General features: G+C 42.9%; 1 protein-coding gene across 4 annotated transcripts in view; it reads right to left on the bottom strand.

Moving 5' to 3' along the window:
* MATN2 (matrilin 2) overlaps positions 1-13,215 on the bottom strand; it is a 131,393-nt gene that overhangs the window by 59,554 nt on the left and 58,624 nt on the right. For all 4 annotated transcript variants that reach the window (XM_016157847.2, XM_016157843.2, XM_016157844.2 and 1 more), the window contains one exon: positions 4,513-4,635. In XM_016157847.2, the coding sequence (XP_016013333.2) occupies positions 4,513-4,635 (123 nt within the window). The remainder of the gene's footprint in view (positions 1-4,512; positions 4,636-13,215) is intronic.

Below are 13,215 nucleotides of genomic sequence, written 5' to 3'. Positions count from 1 at the left end.
TCAATATCCACCCTTGTTCACCTAAATGCGGAAGTAGGATCAGTACAGTCCAGAGTGAAAGGAACGGGCAGGGAGATGGGCACCGGCATTGAATTTAACCCTCCACTAACTCAAAGGGTGAGAATGTGGTCTAAGGGTCTTGATCTGGCTAAGACTTGGATTTTCGGGCAGGTCACATCATAACTATGGGATGAGTCAAAGAACTAGAACCACTGCTGTGGAATCCATTGCATCCGTTCGCCAGTAGCTGAACATGGTGAATTTCTATCAAACATCTTTCAATGAATAGTTTTGATGTCTTGTCCCAACTTTCTGATAACCCACTCCCTACCCCCTGAAATCTGCCCTTACCCTGCCCCTCTCAATCATTATCTTCTGGTCATCTTTGTGTCCCTGATGCCTAGCAGAGTATCTAGCAGAGAGTTCTGAAATGTTTGCTAAGATGAATCAATGACACAACTAGATGGCTTTTTTTCTGAGTCCTGTTCCCTTTGGCCTCACCGGAGCATGAGATGAATATTGGCACGGCCTAGAAATCCTCTTCCCCACCATACTCCATGACTCTTCTGATTCGCTCTTTCCCACCCCTGTAAGCACCCTCTCCACCTTAAGCTCTTCTTTCATGGATTTTTTTTTTTTTGTCCCCACTTCTCCCTCCTGTTGCCCAAATGTGGCTACAACCCAAGGCTCAGGCCTTCACTCTCTTCTCACTCCACATTTCAAGATATCCAGGAAATGATAATAATTTCTGTTGCAGCAGCAGCAGTAGTAGTAAAATAATAATAATAATTAATAATAGTAATAATAATATTGCCTACTGTGTGTTAGGAACTTGCTCGTTATCTTATTTAATCCCACAAAATCCTCTTACTCTACATTATGGATGAGAAAACTGCAGAAACTGAATGACTTACACAAAGACACATGACTAGCAAATAGCAGAACTGGGATTTGAGCGCAGGTCTTACTGTATTGAAGGTCCAGATGCCTTCAAAACAGCAGCAACAACAACAAAAAAATCCCACATAAATAACGTTTTAAATGAAAAACAGAAGGAGATTAAAATTGAGAAAGAAATGAACTCTGCTGCCTCCTTTTTGTGTCATCGGCTCTAATCTCTTCCTGTCCTGTTGGTGCTGTTCTCTGCTCCCCTTTGACCTGTTCTTGTTGATGTCCCACCTCCACTTCACCCTCACTTTGTCTAAAACTACTTATTATCTTTCCTAAAAATAGGTTCCCATCACTCTTCCATTGCTGTTGCCATCACTCTCAGAGTCATGGAAGCTCAAACTCAGGGGTCAGTTGTGACTTTTCCTTCTCCCCTACTTGTAGCACCTTCTGTCGACCCTCATTCTTTCCCTCTCCACTCCTACAGTCGCTACTTGAACCCTGGCTCTTGTCACCTCATCTGGTGATTGCCATTGTCTCCCAGCTGGTTTTTCCACACATCACCGCCTTCCTCCTTGAATCCATCCTGCAGTTTACCACAAGATTAAGTTCCTTAAGATGAGGCTTTGCATTTGTCACTCCTAGTACAAGTCCTTCAGTAACTCCTTTTCAGAGATGAAGTCCAGACTCTTTAGCCTGCTTTTCAAAGTCCTGAATGGTCTGGTTCCTCCTGCTGTCTTAAACTTTATCTTTTTCTTTACATCTGCATAAATTATCTGTTTCAACAGAGCTGGTCTCCTCAACTGTTTAAGTCAAGCTGGCCGGCCTTATCTAGGGTGAGCATATAATTTATCCTCAAACTAGAACCCCTTTAAAAGTGAAAGTGAGTGCTATTGAGAATTGAGCCAAGAGGCAAAAACTGAGATTGTCCTGGATTAATTGAGATTTGTAGTCACCATATTCTTAACTTCCCCTGCCTGTCTACTTACGGGCCACCAAGACCAGCTGCTAATGTAACTTTTCCAGGGTCTCTATCAGCCTTTGTTCTTCTCTTAATTTCCTGCTATAAATCTGATATCTGGGGTCTCCATCTTTGCCAAGTCCTCTCAGATTTACATCCTAAGGTTAGGCTGCCTGTTTAGCTTTTAATTTAGTATTCTCTGTGACAGTCTCTTCCTAATCTATCAGCTCCCAGAAGCAAGACCTGCCTCCCCTTCCCCAGCCAAGGCTCAGGTCCCAAGCTTTGAGAACACTGCCATCTCCACGCATTCATTGCTCTTCATGTCTCCCCTTGCCTTGGACATCTGATCAATTGCTACCCTTCCTTGCTTGCCCAGATCTTCCCTACTCCAGCCATTAGGATGTCCCTCTTCTCTGACCTCCTGCAGTCTCTATTACCTCTATCATTTGCTTTGCACTCAGTACAGACTCACAAAGCAGAAACTGACCTTTTGAGAATTTGTTCAGTTTCTCTAACCAAGGTAACTGGCCATAAAGGTCCACCATTGCTTAATATTTCATTCTCAGCTTCCTACAGGTCAGGCTCTTGGTTGAAGATGATGATGATAGGAACACTTGATAATAAGACCCAGATCACACACAGGCTCTCCCATTTTCCCACTCTCGCTTGGAAACTTCCACTTCCTTTGAGGAAAGGCAGACATTCTTACATGCTGATAACAGCAGCAAGAGAAACACTCATCTCTAATAAATACAACCCATAACAGCTCCCTGGCAACCACAGCATCTATTCTCATGCTTGTTGTTCTTCAATAAATGTCAAATTCCAGAAGTTAGAGCAAAACTTAGAGACAAAAAAGATTCTCTGCTACATAGGGACAATTAGGCAATTATTTTGCAACACTCAGAGAAGTAGGTTCCTCACTGCCCACCAGTTTCCCAAAGGCCAAGGCAGGTCCTTTGCCCCAGCCTGGCCTCCACTGCCTCTGCCCTGTCTACTTACTGTCACCCATGTAAGCTCTGGACTCTCCCTGTCCCTTCCTTTACCCTCATCTACCAAACACCCTCAATCCTGTTTCCTAAAATTCATCCGCTAGCCTTACTCCCAATGGCCTGATTTCCTTCTGACTCTATAGTACCCAAAGTTTCTACCCATTTAACAACTGGTAAGAGAAAAAATATATGTAAAACAAAATGAATAGTATGATCTCATTTTGTTAAACATTAATAAAATGTTTTGTGGTAGATATTTATATGTGGAAAAGTCTGGCAGAAAATATAACAAACTATTAACAGTGATTTTCTCATCTGTTTAAGTTCTTCAAAAAGAGTATATTACTTATATAACAAAAATTAATGAAGCAAAAATCATAAGAGTTGGTTGATATATACTATGTGTTCTGTTTTGCCAGCGTTAGTAGATGTACCCTGCCACCCATGGTGGTCACCACCAGCAGACTAAGGAAAAAAACAAAACAAAACAATTTTAACACGCAGGAGACCAATTCTATGTGTTGACCTCTAATGAGGGCAGTTTTCATTCCCGTCAGTATGTAAAACAAACGAAGCCATAATATTCTCACGCCTCACCTGCAAAGAGCAGGCTACCACCTACAGTTTATGTGTGCTGCTTTTTCCTTCCATGTCCTTAGCTAAACTCCAGGTATGCTGGAAAATGTAAATTCTATGTGCAAAAAAAAAAAATCATTCACTGTTTGTGGGAAGCAAGAAATACTAGGCTCCATTGAAAACAATGGAATGTAGAACAGAAAACACAGGATTTAGTCAGAAAACATAAGTTTCAGTTCTGCTATCAGTCGAGTCCTCTTCCTTCCAGATTTTCTGCCTAAGTTTCCAGTCCCATTTATTGAACACTATTTGTTAGGCACTTTTTGTTGGTGGAAGGATGAGGCTGTGCAAATTAAAGGGTTCCGTAGACAAACTGGGAGGTGCCATTAGGGACTGGCCTGCTCTGCAGGTGCTGAAGAGAATCATCGTCCATTACTGAAGATATCAGATGTCGCCCCCACCTCTCCTACCTCTCACTGGGTCATGCAATGTGGAACTGCCCAAGTGGGACACTACTCAACTCATTACAAGTTGGTGCCTGCAGTTCCAAGCACTGCTCATGGTGCCCCTTTAGCTGGGGCTAGTGTTTGAGGCTACGGCTTGTTTTCTCCAACCATCATGTCTTATTATATATGTCTGGGCTCTTACACCTGGCAGTCATGTGGTAGGTCCAATACTTAGGAAGACGGCTGCCCATGTCTTTGAGGTGCTACTCATCAACCACCAAGTTAACTTCATGTATATAACACATGAGCTATAGTTAAGTCAAGCCATCTTAAAAATACCCTCCAAATTTGATGAAAATCTATCCAGTCCTTTCAAAGATTGTGGTAACAGACAACCATATTTACACAGATTATAATAAATATGCCTTTGGCCAAGGACCCAGAATGAGAAAATGCTAACCTCAGACATAAACGAAGGCTTTAAAGTACCAGTTCTAACAACCAAATCAGAGGACTAACTCAGACCAGAGGACTGAGTGCTGTGTTGACAACTCAAAGGAGAGCAATTGGACACCCAGGGTCCTCCCCCTCCTTCCTTACTATGCTTAATTTGTTCCTTTCCTTAAACAAGGCTGGAAGGCATACTCACCCACACACCTTTTCCCATCCTCAGCCAGAGTGTAGCCACTGTAGCACTGGCAGACGAAGGAGCCCAGCACATTCACACAGAGCTGCTCGCAGCCATGATCCTCTGCCGCACACAGATCCTGGACTGGGGTGAAGTCACGCCATTAGAACACAACTCTGAGTGACCCTCAGCATGGGGCCATGCAACAAGTAACAATATAGTACTTGCTAAAATAACTTTTAAAAACATTATAAGCATTGATATATGATCATAGTAGAAAATTTGAAAAGTATGGAAAAATCTATAAAAGAAAATCCTGGAAGCTCTCACCTGCAATTTTACTACCCAGAAGCAACTTCTGTTAACATTTTGTTGAGTTCCTATGCATATATAAAAACATATTTTTCAAAGTTGAAATTATTCACCTTTATTAAATGCATTACATAATTTTAAATTCATATCAGTCTGTATTTTCCCATGTCACTGAAAGTACTCTGAAAACATTTTGAGGAAACTGAGTTATCATGAGCAGGCATCTGCTCTTGCCTGCATCAAGTCTCATTCCTACTCTTTGAGAACCAAAAAGCTTTGTAGTCAGGCTCAGCAATTTATCTTGAGGTAATCTTGTGCTGTCTGACATTTTGCAGATGGGGAAGCTGAGAGAGGACACAGCGGAAAGACCTGCTACTGCACCAAAAACATGGAAGGCCTAAGAATAGTCCCTAATTCCCAAGTCTTCTATCAGCCCCTTTGCACTCTATTCAGTCACCCAGTAACAAATGAGGAAAATGGGAAGCCAGAGGAGGTTAGGTAGAAGTAACAAAGATTACTGGGGAGAAATGGATGTATGGCTATTAGCAGGTTGGTCCTATTTTTCTTTTCTTGTCTTTTTGTTTAAAATTTATTTAAATTAGTTTCAGGTATACAGTACATTGGTTAGACATCTATATAGTTCATAAAATGATCCCCCCAGTTGCTCCCTCCCTCCCCCGGCCCTCCACCTAGCCATCATATTAATGCTGACTGCATTCCCTCTGCCGTGCTCCCCCTCCCTGTGACCAACTATCAACTACTAATTTGTACTTCTTTAACCCTTCACCCATTCTCCCAGCCCCCAACCCCTCGCCTCTCTTTCCGTTACCAAATTGTCCACTATATTAGTGAGTCTGTTTTTGATGAGTTTGTTCTTTTTGTTCCTTAGATTCCTCAAATAAGTGAATTCATATTGTATTTATCTTTTTCTGTCTGAGTTATTTCATTCAGCATAATAACTTCTAGGTCCATCCACGTCATTGCAAATGATAGGATTTTATTTTTTCCAATGCCCGAGTAATATTCCATTGTATATATGAACCATAATTTCTTTATCCAATCTCTGCTGATGGACATTTAGGTTGCTTCCATATCTTGGCTATTGTAAATTGTGCTGCCATGAATATTGAAGAGCATAGATCTTTATGAATGATTGTTTTGGTTTTCTTTGGATAAATACCCAGAAGTGCAATTGCTGGGTCAAAAGGTATGCCCATTTTTAATTTTTTGAGAAACCTCCATTCTGTTTTCCATAGTGGCTGTACCAATTTGCAATCCCATGGGTTGGTCCTATTTTGGTCAATCATTTATTATATGTCCACAAGTGCTGAACCCTGGATATTTATTCAAATGTAATGTAAGAATGCACTCCCGGGAATGCATTTGCTGCAGTGGAACTAAGAATATATCAGAGGATGAAATGGTTAAAGGCATTTTTAATCTATCACTGATTTGATTTCTCCTTTTCAGAAACAGGCTGACATGATGTCATTAGTTCTCAGCAAGGAAAATCGCTTAGTTTCATAACTAGTTCTTCCAGTAACTTTACCATTAAAGTTAAAGAAAACTAGAGATCATTAAAGAGATTAAATATATTAATATATGGTAAAAACTCAATTAACTAGAAAGCTTGATTAATTCCTGAATCTAACAGCTACACTTTAATGTAATCTCCGAGGTCTTTGAGTTTTATAGTTTATTATGCTTTCAGATAAATATAAAATATCAAATTGATTAAAATATAAATGCTGATTTATTCATCATCTCTATGAAATGCATTAAATAATTAAAAATAAAATCTATATCATAACATTTAAAAATGCTTAAGTCTAAGAGTCCATGAATAAGAATTCTGCTTTTAAAATGCTAAAAGATGTATTTTCATTCCCAAATCAAAAAAGTAGATGAAAAAAAATTACAAATATAAATTTATTTACCTTTTACCAGAATGTTTGTATCTTAGATTTCCAATTGGGAAAACCAATTGCTGTTTCCAGTGAATTTAGAAATAAGGAAAACACCAGTAACCAAAAAAACTTCAGCTCATGCAAAAATTATAGAGACTAATTAAAGAATGACGAAACCTGTATAGTTAGTTAACAAGCCTAGGCCAGAGATGTAAGAAAAGTTAAATCGCACGATACTCTTCATTTATTTAATAAACGAAGCACTACTTTGTCCCAGGCACTAGGCATGCAGTGATGACGGATCAGACACGGGATTCCTGCAGTCCTGCAGCTTGTGTTGGAAGGCTGGTAGCCTGAAGCTCTGGGAGGGCGTTCCCACTGCAGCACCAGCGAGTGCAACGGTTTGGAGATGGAACAAACTAGCCCCATCTGAAGACTGGAAGGGCCAGAGTGGCTATCGGGTGCACCCTAAATAACTAAAACACAAGACAGAACATGCTAGAAAACCATAGGAGAGATGATGACAACATAATAAGGGTTCAGAAAGGGAATGAATTACTGCCAGTCAAGAGAGGATCGGAAAAGGCTGGCAGGTAAGTGGGAGAGAATGAGGAAGGGAAATGGCGCTGTGGGCTGAAAGACCAGTGCGAAGAAGTGAGTGTGCAGAAGAGGAGGAAAGCAAGACAGGCACGGCAGCGGAATTCCACTCTGAGAATTCCAAGGGAAGAAGCAGGAGGGAGGATCGGAAGGACGACTGACACCAGATGGCAGCGGCCTGACCACAGGCTTCACGCTCTGAACTTAGTGCAGCAGGCACTGGGGCCCACTCGAGGTAACATCCTTCAAAATGGAGACAGGTGATTTCACCTGAGTCATGCTTTAGAAGGATAAACCTCAAAGTATCACAGTTTCTTTCAGCTCTGGAAAACAAAGGACTTCTAGCACAGTTAAAAGAAGATCGCTGCTTTGTTTGGGAATAGCTGTAGTTTTCTAAATCGCAGGCCGAAGCAGCCTGCACATTAATGAGAAAATTAACCTCTTGAAATGAGGACCATCGCCTGTTATTCAGGGCCTTCGGCCCCACCCAGCCACTGTCAACGCCTCTGCTCTTTTCCTTCTTGGCCTGTGCCACAACTCGGACTGCACAGGCCTTTCTGTAGTGATGTCTTCAACGTGTCTCTCTTGCTAGATACGAAGCTTCCTAATTGGGAGGGCAGCATCCCTGTCTGCACGGAAGCTCGATGGCTGGAAAATGATAGCTCAGCACACTGCAACAACCTACCCCCCAAATCCCAAGCGCACCTCTGGAGGCAGGGGACAGGAGCTGGGGACTCCTTACTCTGCTCCAGCTGCCGCCAGTTTGCCACCTCTCCGTTTCCAGCAGGAACCTTGCCTAACGGTGGTTAGGAAGGAGTGATGAGAATTAGGTGACTTTTATTCTCTTATTTATAACTATCTGATTACAAATTTTCTCACAAGAATTTATAAAAGAAACTTTCATAACAATGAAAAAAAAATCAAGGCCTTACAAAAGAACCCCTTTGAAATTAGCATTTCAAAAGCAATGAACCAGGACCTTGAAGCAAAGATCTTTTCTCCAAAAGACTTCCTCCCACAGGTTAGGTAGAGAGAGACAATGAATGCTTATTTCATCCAGGACAGGGCTGGATACCCACAAGACAGCCTGGGAACAACTGCAAAGTCCCATCTCCAGAGGCAGCAGTGCCCAGTCTCGGCTGCCCATTAGAACCATCTGGGGACCTTTTGAAACCCTGATGTCCAGCCTCCACCATGCCCCTTAAATCAGACTGGCCCGGGCGGGGAGGCTGGCAGCTCCCAGATAACTTCAGTGTGCAGCCAGGTTGAGAGTCATGGAACCTACTGGATAAAAGGTCTTCACAATCCTCCATGGGGAAGGCGCCCAGACCCCCAGTCAGCCTTGCCATCCCTCTCCCCATTTACTAACTGAGCCCTCCAGACTTGGTTTCCCCTTTTAAACAAATCTCACGTTTATTTCTATCCTCGGTCCCTTCTTAGACACTACGTGAGGGTGCAAAGTGTGGTAGGAACAGGATTATGGCCACATTCCAGAAGAACAGTCCCACAAACAGCAGGCTTGCCAGCTGGCCTCATGCATGTTGTCCTTTCATACTGCTTTTAGAACGTAGGGGATTTATGGCTACTAGTGGTCCATACTGTCCCAGGAGAAACCATTGAGGGATAAATTAAATCAAACAAAGACAAAGGAATAAATACAGACTAGGTTCTGACAAAACAACTGCTGTTTTTTGGCAGCGGTCACTTCCATTTGAAACAAATACAGATGTGTTTGGATGATTCTGTATGCTTTTGAAAACAGCACTTCTTTTTCTCACAGCCTCAGAGGATTTCACTGAAGGATGATAAAACTGTGGGGGATGGGAGAAGCACTGGATTCAGAGTTCCCATTACCCTTCCAAGCCTTCTTTACCTGGTGACCCCCACTCATGGCTCACAACTTCAGTCAAATGTCACCTCCTCCAGGAAGCCTTCTCCAGATTGGCTGAGCGTAGAGGCTCCTTCCTCTGACTCCCTAGCACCACACACATGGCTCTACTGTCACACTTACGCATTAGTCCCACGGTATTGGAAAGACCTGATCACATATCTGTATGCTCCACAGTGGCACATGAGCTGGCCCGCTTCAGTCTGGATTCCCAGAACCTAGCACTGTGTCCTAGCACATATTGTTGGTGCTCCATAAGTGTTCACCGGCTGAAGGACGGTGGCAGAGGCCATACACCCTACCTCCCAATGGGGTGTTCCTAGAGTCTTAAAAATACTCTCTTACATCAGAAATGGGGTCATGGGAAGATGAATGAGATGGGAACAAAACTCCTCCCTCCTCACATCCCCAGTGAGAGGTAGTCCCACACCAGAAAAAGGTGTGGAGCACAATGACATCTGGGAACCAGCCCCAGCTGCAGACACCAGAAGAATCATCACGACAGCTAAGGAACCAACCATTGCCTTGCTGTCTGCGGCATCCCTGAAACCTAGCACAGTGCCTGGCACGTCGCAGGTGCTCCATAAGTACTTATGAACGGACAGAGGAACCCATGCCCGCATTACACAAGCACAGGGTTGTCAGGTGTTCCTCCCTCACTGACCTTACCTAGGCTGTAAACTCTGAGAGGAACAAGGTAAGTCCCGACGTCCCTCAGGGTGCCTGGGTGATACTATGCATTTCACATGGGGGCTGCTTGGGGGACGTTTGTTGATTTAACTTGAGAGCCACAAGCCTGGAGAATTCGGGGGCTTCTATCTGACCATTCCTCGTAATTTTCCTTACCGCAATAATAATTTAACATTTAATTTGCAATTAATTATTTAATGTCTTTTTCCTCGGTCACATGAGGGCAAATGCTTTGTTTGTTTAGCCTATTAGCTCAAATATCTAGCATGGTATCTGGCATGTGGTCAATTTTTAAAAATATATTTGAATGACTGTCTGAATTAATTTATTTGTTAAATTGTTCGAAGTGCTGGAAAAACGACAGTGAAAAAAATAGGTTAAAAAAATCAGTCGATCCCTGTCACCATGGAGGTGATATCTGAGTGGGGAGCCAGCTCCTACCGACTCACAACAGACTGTGCACACCTCTTCCTGACTCCACATTCAGCAAGGCCAAGTGGGTAGCTTGAAATTGGCCACGGTGGCAGTATTTACACCACAGGAATTGGTGTACGTTACAGATCAAAGCTTTTTCCCCCTGGGGATCTGATTGTTAAACATTTACCAGCACACCACTGACAGGGGCCAGGCATAAACAAAATAAACAGGTAAAGCCATATGTTATATTAGATGTTATATGTGCTATGGAACAAAATTAAGCAGGGGAAGAGAGTTGGAAGTGTGGAAGGAAGGGAGCTTCTGTTAAATAGTGTGGTCTGATGGCAGTCTCACTGAAAAGGTTATTTCATCCAAGGGCCTGAGGGAGGTAGTATGAGAAAATAGGGATCGAGAGACTTGGACCTTGGAGGACGAGATAAAGGGCAGCTATGTCTGTTTAGACAGGGTGGGAGTGAGGCGATCAGGTAGACTGAAAGAACACTGGCTCTGGAGCCGGACCTGGCTGCAGCTGGGTGACTTGTGTGACTTCACAGAAGTGAATTCTATGAGACTCGATTTTCATAGAAGTTAAATAATTAACATCTCATTGCAGGGCTAAATGAGATAATATAGATGAGTAAAGCACCTGACAGATGGTAGGTACTCAACAAACACGAGCCTCCTTTCTTCTTAGACTGGGGTGAAGAAAGATCTTGGTGGTGTGGGCCTGGTTAAGCATGGAGGAGAGGTGGACCCCAAACAAATTTTGCCTACATCATAATTCTAGTTGTCAGTTTATTGGGTGCCTATGAAAACCCCACACATGGACCTTAGGTTCAAAATTCTTTAAATAATGTCACGTATCTTTGACTCAGTTTGGTTTGTGAGTTCTATGATGAATTGATCTGATACAGCAAAGTAGGTAATTTTATAACAAAAGCTCTCACAGAACTGCAGCAATACCTTGCCAGAGGGCAAGCCTGAGCACATAGCAAAATTTGCTTGTTTTTCTTAGTTCATAGAGAATTTTAGGAGGATGTTAATTGTGTCTGCTCAGTCTTCTCAGGTGAAATAAATCAATGAGAATTTGATATCTAAGAGCCCCAAAATTGTGCTCAAATCCACCCTTTGTTTCCCCCAAGGTTCTCCCATATACTCTAAAGTACCTTCCTTCATTTGTGATCTTAAAACCCTTGGCCCAGAGAACTTGGAAAACTTTTATCTGGTTACATCAGACGAGGAGCACAGGACAGAGATGTGGCTGCTGTGGCTAACATCATCCTGGGTGAAATCAAAGGGTTTTTACTGACTTTTCAGAATTTTAGACAAGCCACATTGCATGCTGTTGACACCGGTGACAGTTTAATCTCTCCTTTGGAGTCATAGCAAAACGAACACCTTTAAAGACACGCTTGGCTTTTTTATAGCTCCTGCTGTTATTTAGCCTGAGACATAAAAATCAAAAATTATCTATCACAGCAAGAGAGAAGTATATTATTAGGGCTGCTATTTCACTCACGTGGGAAACAATGGGATTTCTACCTGCTCTAACCCAAAAGCTCCCTCAAGATTAGGACTCTACAGACCAGGCAAAACCCAAGCCCACATTTTTGGGGCCATTCCCCTTCTTTCATCATGTCTGAAAGCACTAATCTTATTTTTGACAGCTGCAGTTGGATTTAAAGACTTTCAGCAGTAAATGTGAGTCATCGGCCTTGAGCTTCCACGCTGGAACACTGGAAGAAACAAACAAACCCACAGTCAGCAGGAAAAATAAACCTGTCCTTTCAGGCAAACTCCAGCTGTGCCTGCGCCCTTCCTTCCCCACAAGCTTTACTTCTTCTTCAATCAATTCTCCTGAGCACTAACATTTTAGTTTTCTTTAGAGAAGGGAAAAGAAGGGAGACCTCAAAATAAAGCTTTAAAACATAAGTAAATTTGACAAAATTAGCTTGATCAAAATAATAAACATGAATGAATAATACCCTACTCTTGCCAAACGCTTCACAATTTCTGAAGGGCTGTCATGCCATCTTGTCCTTCACATGAACTCGTCCCTCACTCGGGAGAGTGCGATCTCCCAAGAAGAGATCCAGTTTACAGTGTCTAGGTCAGTAGTTTTCAAACTTGAGCTTACATCAGAAGTTTTTGGAGGGCTTGTTAAAACGCACATTCCTAAACCCCACCCCGAGTCCTTGGGTCAGCAGGTCTAGGGTAGGGCCTGGGAATTTTTACTTCTACAAAGGTTTCCACCCCCATCGCCCACCCTCTGTGACACTAAAGTTGCTGTCTGAGGGACCCCAGTTTGAGAACTACTTGTCCAGGTAGGTGCTCATGAAAATAGGAAAGCAGAGAAGAAGCTGTACAAGGTTCAAACTCATTTTCCCCTGCTGTATAATAATTCTTTCACAACTGACAATTCTCCACTCACATTTAGTCAGCTGAGTTCTCCCATGGGGTTCTACTCATCGAGATTCCTTTTCCTTTTTTTTTTTCTTAACCCTGTGCCCTGGACAGCCAGGGTGTGAGCACACTGCACACTGCATGTAACAATCTCCAAGTTCCCGGGCCCAGCAGCCAGGGTTACGAGAAGCCTCATGACTGAAACTACTCGGCTCAGCAGGAATCTGCTTCTGCTCAGGGCAGTCTTAGCCCTTTACTCTGACACCATATGCACAGCCTCCTTACTCCACCCTCTGACTGTGGGCTGCCCCAAAGCTCAGACCTTGACCTTCCCTTTCCAGAATCCTTTCCTCTCTCCAAGATTTCATCCATGTGCAGGGTCAATAACCATCATCAAGCACATCCCGGCCAGGCATTTTCCTTGAACTCTATCTTCCATTTCCAGCTGCACCCAACCACTTGTGTGGGCTCTTTCTGACACTCACTAGTTTTCCCTCAAAACCTGGTATC

This window comes from Rousettus aegyptiacus, unplaced genomic scaffold (assembly GCF_014176215.1).
Source record: "Rousettus aegyptiacus isolate mRouAeg1 unplaced genomic scaffold, mRouAeg1.p scaffold_m13_p_15, whole genome shotgun sequence".
Lineage (NCBI taxonomy): Eukaryota > Metazoa > Chordata > Mammalia > Chiroptera > Pteropodidae > Rousettus > Rousettus aegyptiacus.
Note: the sequence above shows the minus strand (reverse complement) of the source record. Positions and strands in the feature narration are given on the sequence as shown.